This window comes from Vanessa atalanta, chromosome 25, assembly GCF_905147765.1.
Source record: "Vanessa atalanta chromosome 25, ilVanAtal1.2, whole genome shotgun sequence".
In the NCBI taxonomy this organism is placed as follows: domain Eukaryota; kingdom Metazoa; phylum Arthropoda; class Insecta; order Lepidoptera; family Nymphalidae; genus Vanessa; species Vanessa atalanta.
The window spans coordinates 5,788,460-5,811,337 of record NC_061895.1 but is presented as its reverse complement, the minus strand read 5'-3'; the positions used below and the strand labels follow the sequence as shown (position 1 = coordinate 5,811,337).

Genomic DNA, 22,878 nt, shown 5'->3' with positions numbered 1-22,878 from the left:
ATATACCCCCTAAATTGATTTAACATAATACAATTGGGACATAAATATATATATGTTCAAAATTGCAATAATAACATTCAAAATTTTCTTTTATTAAAAATAATTACTCATTCTTCGTACATTCGATCACTGGCATTGGCATTTGATAAATATTCTTGCAACATTATCGTCAGATTTATCCTCGCAAGATTTCATTGCGGTAAGGTAGGTCGCAGTTACGTAAGTATTTTATGCGAAGGTTACTAACCGATCCCAAATTTGCGTCAACTGTCAATGTTTTTGTCGATCTACTCACTCGCTGTTATAATATGTACGTTTATTGAGTAATTACGTAATGTTTTTTAATATTCATAGCGATGTTTCCTTGTCATTGGTTCAAATATAGAGTATAAAGTGGTCATTTTAAAAAGTTAATTTACTTGAAATAAAAAAATTAAAGGTAATTTATTTTTATTTGGTCCACTTCGTTAAAAGATATATGAATATACGTTTGCATAATTTAATATGTAAAATTAATCCGAATAAGATCACCATAATTCGTTATTAATTAATATATAGCAGTAATGAGTACAAGGGACTCGCTGGAATGTAGGAAGTGCATAAGTGGTTTGGGGTAACCTTGATGCAGCAGCCGGCCGCGTCTGCCCGGGCCGACGTTCGATTTTCACTTGGAGCATCAGCGCGCCCCTCTCGCCCGGGTGGGCGTGGTCTTCAGGCCGGTCAATAGCACGATGTCTTCCATCTCGCTCGTTCGCTACTACATCGGATATCTCCGTCTCGTTCCCTCTGGGGATGATTGAATCGTCTGATGCCGCAGGCGCCCCGCGCGCCCCCTCGCCAAGGACGTTCAGTGAATCCGTCCCTCTCTGCCGCGATAGCACGTGTCCCCGTTACTATTTCATAATATAATGTGTGTCCCCCTGGTGCCGCGCGAAAATTCACAAGCAATTATGACTCAAGTGCCTGATGAATTAGGTGACCAATTTGTTGCGTGAAAGGATTGTAGAGCTTCAAGCCATGAATACGCTTTGCTGTAGTGGACAATTAGTTAACCGTGTAGTGATATGGAGATAAGAGACGTGTCAGGGAACATCAGCACTTTGCATTTTCCGTCCTCACTCTCTTGCCTTACTACTGCTCTCAACGTGCTCTCAACGTGCTCTCAGGTATGTTAAATTATTATGAATATTATAGATCTTTTACGATTAAAAGGAAAAAATAAGTGCGTAGCGTTGATTTTTTCGTGGTTTCTTTAATTCATACGATTTTCGGTGACAATTATTTTTTTAAATAAATTTAGTAGAAAACCTCTTTAGTAACCTCTACCTTTAAACTAATTTGCATTGCTTCTGGATTTGTTTTCGGTTAAAAAATCCAAACTCATATACTATTTACGTAAAATGATAACGAAGGATACCATAATTCTAGTTTTATTATAAAATATATTTTTTACATGCAAAATATTCAATAAATTTCTTCAAACACGTAAAGTCTACCGTAATTTGAATAAAGGGCGTGTCGTGTAATACAATGCATCAGAGAATTGTTGTTATCTAACACGTTGATTATTTATTTCATTCTAGATATATTTGAGCTTTGAGTGACTCGAATAAACGGAATTAGAATTTATATTCGTTGCTAGGATTCGTATTGATTGTATAGGATAAAAGTGCTGTATTTTTGCAGAGAAATGTCGCTGCAGTATCATTATATTTCCATAGAGGCCGCCTGGTCGACGCCAGTTGTCTAGACGCGTAATAATTATATACCGAGCCAAGAGAGGCGGGTTTAGGAGATGTGAGTCATCCAAATTTGTCTCAGGATCGATCTATATCACGTCCATTTGTCGAGAAAGGTCAGAGAGTAATCGAATACGGTCTAATGTTTGCTTTGAAAGCTGTAGAATACGATATGGCGCTTTTCATATCATCGTATTGATTCCTCTATTTTGCGATTTGCTCGAAACCACTTCGAGGAATTGAAGGTGGCATCATATTTATAATAAAAACTAAAAGACCTCGATTTGTAAAGGTAGCGGTACAGATTTAAGGAGTCAAAACGGTCGTGGATTGTCGAATATTTTCGCTTTATTCGTCAAAAAGTTTTCAATGTTCATTTTTGTTTCATTCATTCGTTTCAGCTTATATCATAACTTAAAAAATACTCAGCATTGCGTAATTTGCATAAAAGTAATTTCAATCAAAATTTCAAGTTACATAAGTTTTATAGTCGGTCAAAACTGGGTAGGCTTACAATGCAAGAGACTAACTCCATTAATAGATAGATGCTCTTTGTATGTTATGCTTATGTAACTGGTTGGTTTCAGTAACTTAATATTGTAGTAAAGGGATTGTGTTTGCAAGCCTTCTTCAATTATGTCAAAAACAATAAGGCTATAAACATTTACGTCTACGGATAGAGTTGTATCGAAATCACAACCTCGATTAGCTCTTTGATCTTCAACGTAATTTATAGTAACATAATATCACTAAAATAAACGAACGTTGTTTCTAGATCTATCGATTTTGTTTCGACGAAATATACCTCTTAACATAATAAATCTAATGCACGCTGCTAACGTATTGGTTCCTGTTATATTTCGAATAATACGCGCATCGTTTTCGATTACAAGTGAATATGTCGCTATGTATCATAAGTTGAGGCTAAACTGTGACATTTTAAATGACATCATCGCCTCCACTATCGTCGAGAACTGATTCACGCTGCATAACGCAAGCAACGTTTCCAGCGACAGTATCATCATGAACATGATCTAAACAGGCTACGGAATAAAACGTCTACTTCAGATCGCGTATGTTTTAAATGTTCTTTTGTGTAATGTAATTTGATGGAGTTAAAAAAGTCAATCTGCTAAGGAAAAGTGGAACCGTCATTTTTGTTAAACTCTCACATCAGTTACAATCATGGTTTAAGTTCGAAGTTCTGCGGAAATTTAAATGACCCAGAAATAAATTCTGACGGATGAAAGTTAACGACTGTAATTAAAACTTTATTTTAAAACCTATGAAACGAATGGAGCTGAATTAAATTAATTTTTTGTCGCATATTAAAAATTCGATGTAACGAGTTAATAATGTAGGCTTCGACCGATGTACTTACGTTTATGTATTGCCATTTACATAAAATGTTTCGTCTCTCTATGCATCATTTGGAATGTCTGTTCCGTGTGCCAAATTTTTGGCAATTTAGTACATCTATGTCCGGAACTGTGGTCGTTAAGGCAGAAACCCTGGGATCGTTTTATGACCGTTGTAAATATTACTTCTTACTATTCTGGCATTTTTATATTAGTAATAATTACTATTGTTTGCTTTATATTTGCTTTGGTTTAAAAAAAAAAAATCAATGGCTACGCGAGCATGGTTTATATTCATAGGTCGTGAGCAAATTGAAAAAATATTCTACGGATATTCGGTTTCTACATTATTAAGACCCTTATATGAATACGACCTTCGCTGCTGTTAGTATTAAATGTGTTGCTGCCTTGACAACATAATACAAAAAAAATATATAAATGAAGACAGAGTTTAAATAGTGAACGTTGTCAGTGATTTGGTAACCTCATTCATATGACATTTTTCATGATTACTAGATTATTAATCAAGGCTAATAAAACACTATCTATCAGGTACATCTTGTATGTTTTAAAATTATCACAAGTATCTGCTTCAGACTTTATAATACAAACCAGTATACTGATAACTAAAATACTGCCTATTTAATTATTTACACTGTGATTATTTCGTGACTTTCATTCAATGTCATGCGGAAATATGTTTTCAGTAGTGTCATATCTCTGAAATATCTTGATAACTTGTAAATAATCGTATCTAAAAATAAGAGGAGATTGAAGTCATTTTAGCTGAAGCTCCTACTCAAGTTGGTCGTGTCTTAGGTATTTTTTTTTTAAATTTAATATGTGCGAGTGATCTGTCAAGCGTTTTTATTCTTGAATTGCATAATAGCAACGAACATATTTTATAGAAGTGCAACCGAAGGATGTTAATAATAAAACAGTTTATTAAATACTATACTAAATACGAATTGAAGTGAGGTATCATATTAATTGTAATTAACGATATATATACTCATCAGATATTCTATCGCCGAACAACAGTATTGTTGTATTCTGGTTTGAAGGGTGAGTGAGCCAGTGTAACCACAAAGGACATAACATCTTAGTTCCCAAGGTTGGTGACGCATGGGCGATGTAAGGAATGGTTAATATTTCTTACAGTGCCATTGTCTATGGGTGGTTGTGACCACTCAGGTACCATCAGATGGTTCAAATGGTCGTCCGACAATCCTTACCATAAACATAAAAATAAATTAAATAACTCTAAATAAACTTTAAATGGTTTGAAAAAACCAGAAAACGAGCCGGCCTGGTGTATAGTGTTCTCGATGTTATAACGAAAAATTGATCCTATCGATAGGATAAAACACGTAAGAAAATTATTTAAACGTAGTGAACAGTGAAAAGCCTCCGAAAAGACGCTCGCAAATACATACCTATGTACATATATTTAACTAATGCTTTACTCAGCGTCAGGCAAATATTTGTGTTGCCCGGGTCCTAAGACGTTAACCGTAATTGATTATTTGAACTGTTTTTTTGTACTTTCAATTCAAACATTGAAGTGTATGAAAAAGATACTGAATGCGGTTTTATTCCAATTGCTTCCAATATCTTCGTGTTTTCTTTATTTAATGCCTTTCAAACATACTGTACTTCCTTTAAATACATTGCATAATCATGGCTTATACTTAAAGATACCATCTATATCCAAATACCTGGAATTTGTATTCAACTTACTCTGTTTTCGAAGTCTTCTTGTTAACCATCCCTGTTATCGCGCTAATGCGTGTAATGGAACGTAATGTTGTTTTAAGCGATATATTCAATATAATCTATTAATAAATAACCAATAATCTTCGCTATTACATTGATCGTCTTGATTTCAAAATGTAACCGAAAACGTCGAAACGTTTTACAATACAACGGAAAATTCACACGGACAATTTTCACAATCGAATAAGCACACGATACCTACGCAAGTTACGTAACGTTGAACATTAAATCGATAGAATTCTGGTGATTTAATAATAAAACGTATCGTGTAATATTCGTCATATACGTTTCACACAAAGTAGTTCGCTAAATTAACTGAAATTTATCGATGTTTTCGTATAGAATGTAAAAGTTTTATTTGTTCTTTTCAGGTCGCCACCTGCAGCATAATAGGGAGCCATACGCCTCGGCGGAAAGACGGGTGCGACACGCACTCGTGGTATGTATAACATTGGGAACGAATATTTTCGTGCCTTCAATTTACTTTCTATTACGAAAATTATAAGCGATATCCACGAACAATTTGTTAAGCCTTGACCTTATGATTATAATAATCGTTGTTACATTTATGGAAAACTACTTTCTGACCGCGGCTTCGTGTTAGTGGGTGTGGAGTGTACAGGTGTTAGGGATAAAAAATATAACCTAATCGCTACTCCAGACCATAATCGACCTTAGTGCCAGTTTAGCTATTCTGGCGTTATGAAGTTACAAACATCCGTCCATCCCCACCTCCATGTTTATAATATTAGTAAGATATTGATCATGATTCGATGCGATGCTTGAAGTTTTATTAATTATTTCTAAAAACGAAAAATTATTTTTAAAATTACCTGTAATGTGATGCTTTTATCTTACTTCAAATCTTAAATAAAGAAAAGATTTCATATTAAGCCTTTAAATAAACCACTCGTCCTCGTTTAGTTCTTATATAAGTGAGAGATAAAATTAGCCTTCTATTGTATTTTACTTTTTCGGTTAAACAATTCCGTTTGTGTGTTACTCGCATAGAGCTATTTCGACTGCTACTGTTAGACATGCCACTAGTATTTCTATACAATATCCGATTACCAGACATCGACATTTATCAAAGGCCTCTATTTTCGTCACTAAATCAGTAAACCTATAAACGGATAATACCTCTTTTGTGTCCATTATATTAAATATTGCTTAGATTGTATTAATAAAAATTTAAGGATTTATTTTAGAAAATGTAGCACTGTAAATTTTAGAAGGTCTGACAACTTTTAACGATAACAGTTCTCCTAGCGACGATTAGAATGTGGACCCTTTTAATCAATTATGTTAGTCAGGGACCATGCTTGTCACGTCTTTGCTGCCGGAAGAAGTATACGTAAATTGAATTTAGTATTAGGGCTCCTAAATAGAGGCGCTGTTTCGAGTATGTTGCCGTTTGATGGTTCCATTTTTAAGTCGAGATTTTTTCGAAAATATGTTCACGTTGACCACATCTTATAAAACAGACGGAAATGCTAATAAATTCTATAAAAAATGTTTGCCTTAAGAAATTACTATTATTATATAAAAAAAATCATATTTAAAAAATATTTTATATCAAATTCTAATCCATTACTAGTTATTTTTATAACTAGAAAGAACGATTCGTTTAACAAAAGAAAAAAAAATCACTTTGCTAAACGGGATCTAAGTAATGTTACAACTTATTTATAAGAATGGAATCCCTTGCTGTAGAATAATAGCAGATAAATCTTTTATCATAATATCATTTTCTGCAAATGCAAGACCCAACATTTCTGATGCGGATATTGTTTCTTTTACGGCTTCGCTGTTGTCTTATCATCTTTTACCTCCTCATTTCTATAGTTCTATTTTACCTTTTCTCTAGTGAATTACCAATAGTGGTATCATTGGTATATTGTGGAAGAATAATGCAACTTTGAGCAGTGAAATACGCTCATACATTTCTACACGGACACGTTTTGAATGTCTAATATGACCGATGATCGCAGAAATAGTAATGTATTCGAACCGCAAACTGTTACCACATAAAGCTGTTACGCAATATAAGGATAAATCTATTTGGCAGATATTCAAGTGCTCAACAATAATTTTAATAACCTCTAATTTAATCATAACGTTAATTTTGAAGCAATTTCTTTTATAACAAAGGTCGATTCAAGCCTTTTATTTAGAATGGACACGAAACTATAATGACCTAGAACTTAAACAAAGAGAACGGCCATTATTGTTTCTCTTTTTCATCGTTTACGCTTGAACAAAAATGTTTAACGACACACAATAGGTACAAACTACGAATGAGAAGAAACTGTAATCAGGGCTGCGACATTAGACGGTGTACGTTACGCTACATTAAATTCTGGTCAGTTCGGTGAACTCATAAAGTGTTATGTAATTGACAAACGCATTATCTTGTAAGGTGGAATGGCTTTATTCTCACGTTTAAAATAAATTTCGCATCTTTACTAAAGTATCCTAAATTACCTATAAATGTATAAATATAATTTTTACATCGTTTTATGATTATATACGATGTTGCAAAATTTATTCTCTTTTCTACCGAGCCTTCAGTAAATGGCTCCCTAGGGATATAACAAAAATGTTAACTTTTTTTAGGAAATAAAATTATGAATTCCTTTCTTATCACAAATTATTCGTTTAAATTTTATATAATTTGTATTCGGTTTCTTTAAAATATTCTTTTAAACCATAATTTATATTGTTACGTTCAATATATATTTTGTATTCATTACAAATGACATAATCTCGTATTTATTACGGCAACAACGGGTAGAACACCATTTTTACCTTTTGATTCCAGAAAGCTTTGTGCAGCAAGAACTTTCGCAAGGGCCCCGTTTTGTAAGGAGGCAAAATTAATTCGTTTCATAAAAATATTGCTAAATTCAAACATATCGAATCAAGCGATATTCAACTTGATTACATACATGAAAATGTTGACTGAGATCGTAAATTAAATTCTCTCATTATCCAACGAAAATCTCTGCTAAAGTTATCGATACGAATAAGCAAAATTTTCCCTTATTTTCCTTTGAAAGCCATTCAAAGTTCTCATTTAAAAACGGTTTATCGGATCGATCATATAATTAACTGAGGTTTTTTTTGTTCATCCAGTTAATTAATCGATCCGCCACTGGATAAAAGTTATTCGCATTACGGAACACAATTCCGTGAGCCACGCGTTGAAACGATGGTGTAACTTTTAATGAAGCTCTCTATCTTATAAATAGGGAACCCTGTCTACCCTTATAAAGTTTTTAACCCTTAAGATTAAACTGAAAACTTCATCAATCACGTATACTTGTGTGTTTTGCAAAATAGTTCAAAATATAGAAATTTATGTTATGAAATGATGTGATGGTTGATGGCAATCATGGCAATTAGTTGCCATATTGACTTAACACAATTTTAAGTAGATTCTCATGCTAATAAGGTAAATCGCTTCAATCAAAGTCAGTATCTAACATCTAAGCTATTTTCTGCCTATGCCTGGCTACTAGGCGTATTGGAGCCGCAGGTCACGAGATAGTGTGATTAGCGGTGATACCGTTGGGGCGACGGTCGTGCAGTGAATACCGATCAACCTTTTTCAGTATATGCTTGCCTGGTCGTCTTACCCTTGATTACTTTGGTTTTCTTTTACATTCTGAAGCAATTTCGATTTGTATATTAGATCGTCTCGAAACAACTTGCTAATAAAACAACCAACGTTTTAGATTTTGATTTTTGTTATGACGTCACGAGTTCTTTCATCACAAAAAAGTGTATAATACAGACGAAAATTATTGTATTCTAAATGCTAAAAAATATAGTTTAGAACATTATGATAATAAAATTCACCGATTCAAGAGATTTAGATGAGATTATATAAATCCATGGATTAAATTTAACAATCCAAAATTAATTCTTCTAAAAAATAATAGAGAAACAATTTTATGAAAGTTATTTGATTTCTTATAAAACGCTCATTCATTCGATAATTTTAGCAGAAAATAAACTTCAATAAGTTGGCATCCGTATCCAATTTATATGAAAAGTGTTCGGAAAATGTTATCGTACAAAGTGTTCGATGCTGTTACGTTGGGCTGCAATGGGACGACTCGCGCTCCAACGCTGTTTGAATTTTAAGATCCTTTTGATCCATGTGAAATATAAAGATTATTGGAATATTACCCGTTTTAAAAAAGGTCTTACATAAGAACACATGTTTCATTTCTATTACAGTATTTATTAAAGGGGATAATAAAGACTTAAATTCGAATCTATAATTTCCAATTACGAAGGTAAAAAATCTTTTTTTTTTTATGGCATTGGTTGGCGGACGAGCACATGGGCCACCTGATGGTAAGTGGTCACCACCGCCCATAGACAAAGGCGCTGTAAGAAATATTAACCATTCCTTACATCACCTATGCGCCACTAACCTTGGGAACTAAGATGTTATGTCCCTTGTGCCTGTGATTACACTGGCTCACTCACCCTTCTAACCGGAACACAACAATACACTGTACTGTTATTTGGCGGTAGAATATCTGATGAGTGGGTGGTACCTACCCAGACGGGCTTGCACAAAGCCCTACCACCAAGTAAATCTATCAGTGATAACTAAAAACAAATATTCTTTTCAAAAGTCGTAAATTCGTAATGCGTATTCCGAATGAATCTTCTTAACGGGTTTCGCTCTTCCCTAACCTGAATACGATGGTGCTTTTCATCACTTTGCTTTCGAAACTGTTACGATAAAGAAATGGATAAATAAATATTGCATGTAATTTTTTTCACAATATTTTTCTTAACTATCAAAAGTAAGAGATTCTGAGCGTTTGTAATTCAAATCAACCCTTGTAAACCTTTATGCTCGTCATCCAAAATTAAACCAGCTATCTTATTACTTCAGTTCAGTCTATAGAAGACTTTTTTTTGTAATAAGAGTTTTTGTAATAGAAATTAAAGTTGGCTTAGTCATCCTTATGGCGGGCAGAACATTCTAGACTTCAAGACTCCTCTTCGCCTGCAGTTATGCATCAAACATCTTTGTCGATATTGCAATTTCCTTTAAAATTTTATTTTCGTCTTTCACACTTCTTACCTTATAATCAAATCGTTTCAGAAGTCGATATTACTCCCACTGGAAGCTTTTATCAAATATCTCCTTTATAGGTCAATATCTGAGCTGTCCAATGAAAATGTATATTTCAATTTTTAGTATTTGAATCTTGGATCCCATGACAACCACATTAAACACAGACACAGATTGTGTCTTTAAAATATTTATAATATAAAAATTATCATTTTTAAGCGATGAATCAAAAATGGCGGTAGAACAGGTATTTTAGACTTCAGTATAATTGAAGCAGTAATAACCAAAAAGACAATTTACAGTAAATTCTAATAAAGTTTGAAATAGTTAATGTACAAATTAAAGAACTCTTAATTATTTGTCTAAATCATCTAGTGTTGTAGCGGTGTTGTTTTAATGATTTTCTACGCTAGCCTAAAGTTCATTACTAGTTTCGCTATCAGATTCCAGCAAGTACTAAAATATCCAGATAACAATAAACTGTACCACGATAATTCAGCTTCCTGTTTATTTTGACTCGTGTTTGGACCGCTTCGGGCGCACAGATCTCACGATAGTCCAACTCGCTCAGTCTATTTCAATTAAATCGCTCTTGAAGTCTTGAACTTATAACAAGATTGTTGTAACGACCGTCACAGTTGGCAAGCCGAGTTTCGTTAGCTTAATGATGTTTAAGTACCTATAGCACACTAGCACGCTTGGGCAGCTTGAAGAAATTGTTAACTTGCTTTGACAAGTGTGATTGAAAACATTTGTAATTCTAAAAGTCGGTAAATTCGTAAATCTTATCAACAATTAAGAAAGAAGGCAACGTTGTTAATTGGTTCGATAGTTTTCGTTGTAAATTCACGTTACAAGAAAAATAGTTTATTTTTTCTTTGTAAATATGGTTCCCATATTATTGTGTTGTTTTAAGAGACGTTATTTTTGTAAAGTGCATGAAATCAAACACTTAAGAGCCTTAACCATCCATATTCTCGTATGGGACCAATCCACCGAAAATATTACCGAAGAGTATTACTGTTCGTAAATCTCACTTTACTTCTATTTTAATCCATTCATCTTTATTTTCTTTGTTGTTTCATCGTATTTCGATTCTTAATTAAAATTTCCAAATCATTGGCCAAGATGAAATTCTATTTTCAAATTACGATTAATTGCTGTCATGCCAAAGATTTATATTAGGCTTACTAGCAATTTGCCTAAAGCAATCGACTATTTGCGAAAAGCCAGGTGTGGCCGTGATAAGGCGGCGAAATCACGCGATTCGCCCCTACATCACATCTATTGTAGGTTTTCGCGGTTAAGGCCATTAGTAAGACCAATTTAATGTTTTCCGCTACTTTTGAGCTAATTAATGTATCGAACCATATTCTTTTGAATGAAGCTAACATAACATATTAAGGGTAAAAAGAGATTTTGGTTTGTGTTATTTCTTGTCTTTTATTTTTTAAATATCGTGTTTACTTTTACTTAGTAAATAGCATTCGCTATAAATTGTCATTTCTCTAATCCAATAATGTGTAGTAGGCTCTTTGTTGTTTCTCGTATAGGAAAATAAATTCACAGCAACATTTACAAAAGTACTCTGTCAAGAAGAGTAACGGCCATGTTGTTTACCGACTTTTCTCATTGGAATCCAGTTTTAAACGGTAACGTTTTTCCAATTGGAAATCATGACTTGGCTGTTATTTATGCGATAGGTTCTTACATTAGTATAGTTAGGAATATGGAAGTTTCAGAAGTAATAGTGTTTTAGCCGAGATGATCCACTGTTTAGAATTGGTGATAGAATTTAGTGGAATTGTGTTCAAAATGTGCTTTTGTGTGTTGCCGCTAAAAAGAAGCCTAAGCCCAACTATGAAACATTAACAGACGTACCGTTTAAAGTAATCATATAAAATGTAGAATATATATTCGTTTAATATATAACCTTGTCTAACAAATAATTTAAAAGGACTTTCATTACTTAAATATTGAGATTTTGTATCGTATAAAAAATAATATAGAAAGCCATTACGACATCTTGCTGAATAATACAGAAACTGTAGACGTTTTATTTTATTAAAATGAAACAACGCTTAGAAAATGTTTGCAATGTTATTCTTGAACAATAGTAAAACTGGATAAGTTAGAATAAAAGTAATCGAGATCCCGTGATTTGTGGCTTACGTGGAATCTGAGTCTAACAATAAAACAGATAATATAAACTGAATTTGTTATTCAAGAAAAGTTTTACCTTTGTTTTAAGAGTTCACTGGACGGTTGCGTCATTGATGTGTTTCAAATGTATTTCTGGATGCGAACTGTAACTTCGGTATCTATTGTAGATTTATTGTTTATTCGTACAATAGTGGAAGTCTGTCCTTGTTCTTCTTTCGTATATAAATGTAATTGAGCAAGCGATATTAATGTTTCAGAACACAGTGCTGGATAATGTAACGTTAATTTGTTACCCTTTTCACTTTAAGATTTAAACTTGTATTAATTATAGAATTTGATGAAGGATAATAAATTTTCCTCATTATTTATTTATTAACCTACCTTTGTCAGATAAAAACCTTTATCGGGTTAGAATGAGCTCCAGAAACTTTTCCATCAAAAGGGGAGGAAAACGTAGACCAATGGTACCTTTAAAAGTCCCATTGTTAGTTTTTACTTTTTGAATATTTATTTTGTTTCATTCGAATTTAAAACATTAATCAGTGCAAGGCTATCTACTTTATAGAAATATTTTGTATTATATAATCAAACTTAAGTCTTAAATCTGCAGTACTATCTTTCAATTAATCTCAACTGTTATCGATCTTACAGGTAAGGTAATATCACCTTGTTAAACTTTAAGATGACCTTTAGGTATCAATTCTTCTTTTAAACCTGACCTAACATCGATTAGTGCAGATTGATTTGGGACGCTTTCAATCAAGTTTGTTTGCCCGATCGTGCCAAGTTTGCTGGAACACGATGATTGACCCATTTGCCCAAAATTCTACACATGCTGCGATAATAACACCTGAATTAGCTATTGTATTAAATAATATTTGTTTTTCGATAACCATCTCAAGAGATACTGACATCGTAATGTTTTGAATAAGTTTATTTAAAATTACTTTATCCATTCCCCTTGCAGATACAATATATTCTCTGACTGTACTTAAACAGTAGTTTATTTCAAGGAAAGTCAAATAAAGTTCGAGTTATTGAATTGCTCAAAGTTTGTTTCAGCAGAGTAATACAGTCTCAAACTTTAGCTACAGTTTTCGAAAAATTACAAAACACCCAGTGCAACTGAGATTATTGAAACCCCATAACTATTTATAGTAGATCGCAATATTTTGTAGTATAAAGTCGTTCGTAATAACGCAATTTTGAAAAGCACTTCATTATGCTGACTTGTTAAGGGAAATTTTGTATTTGCATTACTTATATGCACTGAATGTTAGAAATCAGTGAATTTCAAAGGATCTTGACTCGCAAGTACTAAGCGTGCAAAATCTAACAAAGATAGGCACTCAACCGACCTAATTGCCGGCTGTTCAACGACACTCAACCTCGATGCTGTACTAGCGGGTGCCACTTGTCACCTCCCCACTAGTAGTGTTTAGTTTAATACCATAATGACTATAAGATCTCTAAAAAAAATTTGTTATTTAGTAGTAATTATACGAAGAAACAAAAGAAAGACAAAGAAAATCTACGAATTTGTTTGTCACAGCAAAAGTTCGATGGTAGTTTAGTTTCTTTAGATTGTTGTCGGTTTGTACTGTAAATATTATTATTTAATGAAAATATAACACCTGTTACTTATTAAATTAATTGCATAAAACGCCATTAATAAAAGAAAAATTACATTGATCTCTATTTTCAAAATTATCTTTGCATTCGAGAGAGAAAATAATTAAAATATGTATATTTATACATTTAATTTCAGTCGAAACGTTAAATGTGTTTCACAACGAGTATCATATCTGACTTTTTACTTTAAAAAGTAGTTTACACGTTGCGTATAACTTTTCTATACTTCGCCATTAGCTGAAAATTCTAAACTTCCTCTCGAAACGTTTGTGTATTCATAAAAGGTAGTGGAACTTCTTCGTGTCTATACTTTGACTTCTCTTTAAAAAGTTTCTATCATTCGAATGCGATTCCTGCCATTTCATACATTTAATTGATTTAAATATAACATAAGTTTCATTTGAACCATTTAAAAATACGCCAAAAGAGAAAGGTACGATATATTTTGCAAGTTGTCTTTTAAATTTATTGCACACAATAGTAACGTTTGTCCCTTTTTTCGTGTAAAAGCGTACGAGAACAGGCTTTTTATTAACTCTCCTAAAATATGCAGGGTACTGCAACAAATGTCCGTCAGTTCTGTTTATGGGTCGTAAAGACCGCTAACAGGCTACAGGTGTGCTCTGTTTAATTTTTTTTTGTCTGTTTAATTAACATCTACGTGTATTGTAGTCTGTTTGTATGTATAATGGAATTAGATTGCTCTGTGTCGTGACTTCAAAGCGTTTTCTCTAAGTTGGCTGGCTCAAACGTGAATATAAAACGCACAGTGATTGAAATTTTGCCGGTGGATGTTTTTCAGTTAAATAAGGAATCGATGTATGAAAAAAATATAATTTCCCTCATTGCTGTACATAGCATTTTAACATTTATGGCCTTAATTATAGACGTGTCTCTTTCTGTCATCATAGATTTGAAAGATAGGTTAGGCCGTTAGTCATTGATATAACAAGTAATATAAGATTCTAAACATTCAATAAATTCCCAAAAGCGTATTTTCGAAGATTTATGAGATCCATCTAAGAGGATAGGTGAAATATGTCTTTGTGACTGGTTAATGGTGACGCTATTTAATAAGTGATTGCGTTTCCCTCTATCCAGTTTCAGTATCTAGTATTTGAAGATTGATGGTTGGATGGATGGTTGTGCGAGTAATCAATTGAATTACAATTGAAACGCTTATTATGGTTAAAAAATTCGTGTCTTGAACATTTTTTCTTTACTCTTCCAATTTTTTTTTTAATTGAACATAATTAAAATACAAATCTCGTCGAAGAAGAAAGAAAATTCATTTAAAAAATAGAGGAGAAAAGATACTAAACTATTTAGTTTTTACGTGTTTATATAATAAATTATTTGATATAAATGCAGAAATAACACGGCTAAAGAATTATTGCAACTCGGCGCTATATGATGACGTAAAATGTCAATAATTTCCTCTGAACGGTCTAGTGTACTATGTAGGGCGACGCATCTCTTATCTCTATTAGATGTCACACTATCTCCCTTTCTCCCTCCCTCCCCCTGTTTAATTATTCACTGCGTGACAGTAAAATGCAATCGAGGTGATAGAGAAAACAACAGTGAATTGTTAGATGCTACCGTAATTAAAGAGCTCTTGAATTATGCAGAGAATCCACTTCTAAAAACAGTTTGGATACCGCATAAATCTGTGTTAATCAGATCTCTCTGGGGTGGTTTTAATTACAACGGGTAGTTACGGATTTAAATATAGAATATGACATTTTAATCCGAAAATTCCCTAGCTATATTTTATACCTGTAGTTTCTTCAACCTGCCCGACAATTATTGAACGAAAATTTGATCAACGTGACCAATTAAATCGGACTTAGTAATATATTTTTCTAAAAATAGACAGTTTTTTAAGTTACAAAGTTAGAAGTATAATATTGTTATAAGCTTTAAAGAATATCTGGCTATTTTTAAAATAAACTTTGTTTCAGATCTAGTGGGTGGTCGGGCGTGGTGCGGGCGGCGGCCGCGAGCCCGGCACCATGGCTACGGTAGAGGGGCGGCCGGCGCAATATGGCGTCACCCTTCGGCAGCTGCGCGAGCTGATGGAAACTCGCGGAGCCGAGGGGCTAGCCAAGATCAACGCGCTCGGCGGACCTCAGGATTTGTGCAAAAAGCTCTACACATCGCCCACAGATGGTTTGTACCACTTTATATAATCTAGCCGCATATTTCGAAGACGCACTCAAGTGAACCTAAACGTAGTCCCAAAACTTCATATATAAGCAAAAGACACCAGACGTAAATGCTGTTCAATAGCAATGACAAACTATTTCATTACAAAAAACAGTAATTATTCATTTATTTATTAATTCACCATTTAAAGTCTGTTATTACAATTATATTGTAGTCCTTAATAATTTAATTAAAATAATATTAAAAACGCTCCATGATTAAAGACTGTTTAATATTTTAACATACACGTATTGGAAAAGTAGTAAAAGTTCATGTAAATATGACGTGCGTACTTCGCATACGGCCTTCGCGTGACGTTACCTACTCAGTTTCGCTAGTAAATAAAATGTCAAAAAAATTAACTTGGCCCAGAATAAGGTCAACAATATACCAATATTTTATTAAATTCATAAAATATAGAGCATTGAAATGTCACATTGCTTGTCAAAGGTTTCCTAATCCCTTATGGTGATGGCTTTGCTGTTTGTCCTGCCAGCGTGAAGCTGCTCAAATGATGGTCGGTTCATACACATGTAGCAGATTCTCATACAAAACCTCAAAATTCCTCATGAATTATCCCCAACTTGTATGAGTAAATAACTTCATACACACAAATTTATAACACTAAAGTTAACCGATGTCGGCCTGAGTTTGAATTCCACTATTTTCTGGTAAGATTCACATGTTCGAGGCACTTAAATTAATATTTGAATTAAATCCTTCGTTATTATTCAAACGGTATTATGATTGGTTAGATACCAATCCGACACATGCCCACGTGACCGCATTGTTTAAGCATTACATGGACACCAAAAGGAATACTAAAACAATAAACCTATTTAAGACGCCGTCATTGTACAGTTATATATTAGTCATTTATTCATGCAACTTCTAAAGTTCGAGGTGTTGACTGAAATAATAAAAAAACTGTCAAGAGTAAACCATTTCGATCAACGAAAGTATTTCTTGTGTGATAGTTTCCGTTCAAGGCTCCGCCCGCGTTTGAGGTTAGGTTTTTTTTTCTTTTAAGAATTTGGACTTGAAAACCTATCAAACGGACTTTCGCATTTCTAATACTAGAGGATAAATATTATTTATTGAAATGTGCTAAATTATTAATAATAATTGTAAATTTTGATGTCAGCGAAATAATCACGCCATACCTAAGAATATTTAAATGCGACACGAATTAGCATTAATTCAATTTATGAAGCCTTTCGTCGGTAGCCATTTTGAATAAACAAAATATTCATTGCAATTTTAACATTTAAGAGAATGTTACTTTAGATTCAGGGGATAAATTGCTTGCGTTGTTAGTCTAATGGTCATAGGTTCAACCTCGTGTTTGGCCAGACTTCGAGATTACTTTCCGAAAAAAGTGTTAACAATCTTTACTCGGAAAGTACGTAACGTCGCTGGTCCTCCACCTGAACTATTTTTTGTCTTGTTTGATAATAAGAATTTAATTGATAGTGCACTTGTGCAATTTAATATGCTCTTCGCAATTAGCTTGTCTCCCATGAGAATGGTGCCCTAAATAATAATAATTTATTCTCTCCCACATTACAGACATTACAGTTTAAACGCGTCTTAATAATAAATACAATTGTGTGTGGGAGAGGGAGGCAAGAGCCCAAACTAGCTTGCCCTGTACTAAGGTCTCCTGGATCCCCCTCTAGGATATCAATTATTTATTATATAATTTTACATGAAATAAGAAAAAGACCAAGACATAACATGTACATTATTAATTAATAAATTAGGAGAATCCTCATTTCAATTAAATCCAATTATAAAGATTAAAAACTACTTTATTATAATGACCTAAGACTTCATCTTTCATTCTTGGGACAAGGTATCCGTTTCTATAATCGAATTCCGCGGATATATTTAACTTTGCCGATTCATAAATTTAAAACATTTGTATAAAATACATTGGTAAAGAAGGCATATTATTCAATACAAGATTATATATATAATATTAAATCGTGGAGCTAATACTTGTTGACTTCTAGGTAGAATGAATTATAAAAAAATACTAACATGACTTTGTACTTTTAAATGTTGAAAAAGAGTAACTCGGTAGAATCTGCATTCCGAACCAATGGTAGCTTCACTTAATATAGTTTGTTAAAAGATTTAAAAGTGCTTGTCAAAGCCTACTTGAATAAAGTATGTTTTGATTTTGATTATGAGACCATAATTGAACCAGTCAACTAAAAGAATTAATCAAAATAGTTGGCGAAGTGATACGGGTAAATCCCTAGAGCTGATCCCGCATGTTTCAAATATAAAAATAATATATTGTCTCGTACATCGACCTGCATTCTAGAAATTAATTGAATATTCAGCGTCTCGCAATTTTTCGTAGTAAGTTTTCTTTTGTGAAAAATAATCTTATTAAACGAACCACAGAGAAGATTTTATCTAGACACTTTTGTTAGTATCCTGGGCATATTTTTACACCATTGTTGCTACGTCTGTATTAATTAAAAACTAAAACATAACAATGATGAAATAGTATAGGTATAATTATATTTACTAGGATTATACTAACTCGGCTATTTCGCAGCTCTCTTTGCTAAAGCGTAAAAAACGTCTACCTGCCGCTGAGTCTCTGCCTTTTATTGCTATTTTAATACTGTTCTCCTTGATGGAGTTATTGTCATGCAATTAAAGTATAAAAAACCTTTCTGACATTCAACTCCCCTTACCAATCTATACAGATCAAAAAGTAACTAGTTTTATACTTATCACTTGACCTTAAGACCTTTTCAGAATCGGTAATTAATGATGTATTGGTAAAGCGAAAAATTGTAAATTTGCCAGCTTCGCCTCAAGAGCACCCTCGATACCCTTATTTGGTTTAGAGTAGCTTTCCAAGATACGCTATCGATGCGACATTATCAGTGAGTCGTAGTCAACGCGCGGAAAATGTTACGATCGGTATCGCGATGGGCAGAGCTTATTTATTGATTTCTCCTACTTACATTTATAGAAACTCTTGTTACTATGCTATTAGCATCAGAGACATGCTTAACTTACGAAGTAGTCTTTCATATTATAATTTATTTATTAGATAATACCACATCGATAATTTGTCGACTATTTTTACAATATCGGTGTTTATTCTGTTTGATATAACAGGAGTTAGGGAAGTTTAAAAATTAGCTTCCGTACTTCTATGCAGTACGTGGCATACGCCAAAGGAAAACTTATTAATTTTTTTTATGGCATTGTTTGGCGGATGAGCATATGGGCCACCTGATGGTCACCACCGCCCATAGACAAAGGCGCTGTAAGAAATATTGACCATTCCTTACATCACCTATGTGCCATCAACCTTGGGAACTAAAATGTTATGTGCCTTGTGCCTGTGATTACACTGACTCACTCACCTTTATAACCGGAACACAACAATATAGAGTACTGTTATTTGGCGGTAGAATATCTGATGAGTGGGTGTTACCTACCCAGATGGGCTTGTACGAAGCCCTACCACCAAGTAATCATTGATATTGAGATGTGAGCATTTTGGAACTATATATATATATATATATATATATTTTATATAGAACCTGACACAAACACAATTATTAATATCGGATAATAAACGATATAATCGTAGGAATATACTTTAAAGACGAATTGCGTCATATTTTTTCGAAGTCGTCTAAAAGAAAAATGTTAGTTAATACATTAAGTTCTGTCTAATTAATTTAGTTTACAGATCGTATACGTTGAACGAATGAACGGCCGAATTGGCACCAGTGACATCAATATATCTTCTAATGTTTCAAATGTTATCTACATGTGCACAATCTTCTGTGGCAGTTTTTTAATTACTCATCTTAGAACAGAGATTTTTATGGAAACGTGCTATGTAGTTTTAATGGCGAAGTAATTATCTCTGTTACTCACACGTCGCTCATCAAAAAGTAATTAGCGACAACTCAAATACTCTTACACAGTGAGTCAGGCGCCGTCTTTATTTGAAGACAAAACAAATAACTTTCCAGGATTAGGAGTTTTACGACATTATTAAATTTTCCGATACCGGATGACCTCATAAAACTTCTTAGTACGCATTGGAAACAATCGCCATGATTATTTATATTTGCACTAAATAATTTATTATTTCGTTGTTTGGATATTAGATGAAATAAAGAGTTTTTAATCGATCCGATACCCATTTTTTAATCAGGTCATTCTTTAAAAAAAGTTTCTAAATAAAGCTTCAAGGTAATACTTTTCGAGGAACATCTACTGCCGCGCCTGATAAGACCAACTCGTATGCCGTGACGGCAGACGGGATGACACTCTTATGCCTTCATGTCTCCTGACGTGGGAGCGTGACACGTAAGCTACATACTTCGTTGCTATGTGTATTTTTACATATTTAATTTACTTTACTTATCATTAATAGAATATATATATATTTCTTAATTATAAATTATATTAATAAACGTCATTTGATTAACTGTCCCGCGATGGCCACATTTTTATTCAAATAGTTACTTGTATAGTGTTAGACACTACATATCTACATTCGTTTCCGAAAACGAGGCTAACTAAAAGCGACGTGGCTTACATGAATAGCTCGTCATTTATTACAGCCGTTGTTCCTGATCAATTTAATTTTCGTGTCAGCGCTGGTAATTCTCTGTCGTTGCCGAATAAAGCGCTAAGCTCGGTTCATCGAACCCAGATCGATACGGAAGGTCTTTTTAAAGCCTGAGTGATACTATGTACAGAACGTTGACTTTACCAAACTGGGTTATGTACATAGCAACGAACTCGATCGTTTTGATCTCCCATCAAATAAATTAACTCGTGAATAAATATTTACTATTTCAAGATATTGGATAAACGTTTTATACAATACGTTCGATTTATATTTATTTGGAAACGAGTTGTAATAAATTAATAATCCAATTGTATCTAGATGTGTACATTCTTCACTATCGGATCCTGGAATTATTATTCGTATTACATTTATGTATATTAAATTTAAAAAAAAAAAAAGATGTCTGTAATAATCTTCATTTACTTATCATATAATTCCAAATGGTTATAAATTAACTTCCGAGATATATTGGCAGCTGTAAATATAATTTAAATTTAAATGTCGTTTTCAATGCGCGCGCCATTCTTGTATTAATTATTATCTAAGAAACGCTTGAATCACTGTATTTAGATAAGAGAAACCTAGAACAGTTTAAACTTTATTCTCCGAATTATTCTTTTGTTTTCCTGCTCTAGATTAAATTAACTTAACTAGTTGTCGCCCGCGGCTTCGCTCGCGTTTAAGAGAGTTGGCTGTCATGTGTTAGGTAAAAAAAATAACCTATGTCCTTCCTTGGAGTTCAAGTTTCCTCCATATTTCATAAAATTCAGTTAATTGGTTTGGTAGTGAAAGAGCGACAGACAGACAGACAGAGTTACTTTCACATTTATAATATTAGTATAGATAATTAGTTTCTATTTGTGAACTGAGATACTTCAATTTACCATGTACGCACTACAGAATTTTCATGCGCTTTTTTTTTTTTCATAATACCATGTTCGGCGGTGAAAGAAAAGAGGACATCTTAAATCAACATGTGATACAATATAATCTACCTCATATTGGCTGTTCTTAAAAACTATTGTTCTTATAATATTCATGATTTTTTTTACGTGATGAAGACCTAGGTCTCCGGTTAACGGGCTTACATAAGTACACACAGTAACCTCATTTCTTAATCAGCTTCGATCAAACATGCATCGATTATCTGGGTCAAGTTCGATGCTAAGGGATGAGGGAAAGGGTAGGTAGCTATCGTGTACATCACGCTCTATTTTCATTTTACAAGGTGAAACGTTGACTGAGTTCATATTCATTAATCCGATTTCAATGTTTCGCTTTTCATTGTTATCATAAATAGTTTTTGCACCCTATACCATAAAAAAAAAAAATGATGATTCAAAAGTGCTTGTAAAAGCCTTGAATAAAGTATAATTTGATTTGATTTAGAAATTTCGCTTTTTTTTTCAAAATTATATGTGAACGCTAGTGGGATATGGACTTTGGGCATGATTTAAATTTAAAAAAAAAAAAGGTCCTAATATGATGAAATATTTTAAATTGCATAAACAAAATGCATAAGAAAAAAATATCTTTCTAAAGTTGCGTGTACTGAAATAGAATATTCAATTATAGAATAAAATGTGTTAGAATCGTAAATATGTAATCATGAGTTTATCCGGAATAATTTTAACCAGTCACGCGATACGACTCCGAAACATAAATATTATTGCTTTATCGGTGCTTTTATAAATCGTAATAACAATTGCTATCAACATTTACAACGATTGTAGTAATAAACGTTAATCCGTAATAAAATCTGCGAGCGATGTTCATCGGAACGTCAACAGCGATAGTAAATAATTGAAAGGGAGCCGAGTGGTTCCTCGATTTCTTTTAAAACCATATATACTATAGATATATAGATAGATTCGTCGAATTAACTCGTAGAGTATTTATGGTGTTCAAATCGTCGGGTCGAAAATGTTTCTGAAAATTTTTGTTACTTGTTTTCCAGGGCTGTGTGTATTATATAAAGTTTAATTAATATATATATATATTTGCAGACAGTCATTTGCACAAGTGTTTTTAAAATATGATGTCATTATCAACAGAACTATAAAATGAGAATTAGTCAGAAAGATGCACACGAACTTCGCGTCCGCTTTTGTAAATGATATTGTAATTAAAGTGAATTCATTTTCAAGCGGTTTCGCTCCCTTTGTGTTAGGTCATAAAGACGTTGTTTCCTTGACGATTGTTTGCTTATTCTTTGCCGGTGATAGATCGTTCCTGTCAACTGTTCGTCGTAAAATGTTCTCAGCAAACGAAAAA

The 22,878-nt window shown here is 33.2% G+C and overlaps 1 protein-coding gene across 13 annotated transcripts in view; it reads left to right on the top strand.

The window, feature by feature from the left end:
• Positions 1–22,878, top strand: part of LOC125073813 (plasma membrane calcium-transporting ATPase 2) — a 167,750-nt gene that overhangs the window by 91,291 nt on the left and 53,581 nt on the right. For all 13 annotated transcript variants that reach the window (XM_047684885.1, XM_047684884.1, XM_047684881.1 and 10 more), the window contains 2 exons: positions 5,245–5,312; positions 15,734–15,941. In XM_047684885.1, coding sequence (XP_047540841.1) covers positions 15,785–15,941 — 157 coding nt within the window. In that variant the 5' untranslated portion in view covers positions 5,245–5,312; positions 15,734–15,784. The remainder of the gene's footprint in view (positions 1–5,244; positions 5,313–15,733; positions 15,942–22,878) is intronic.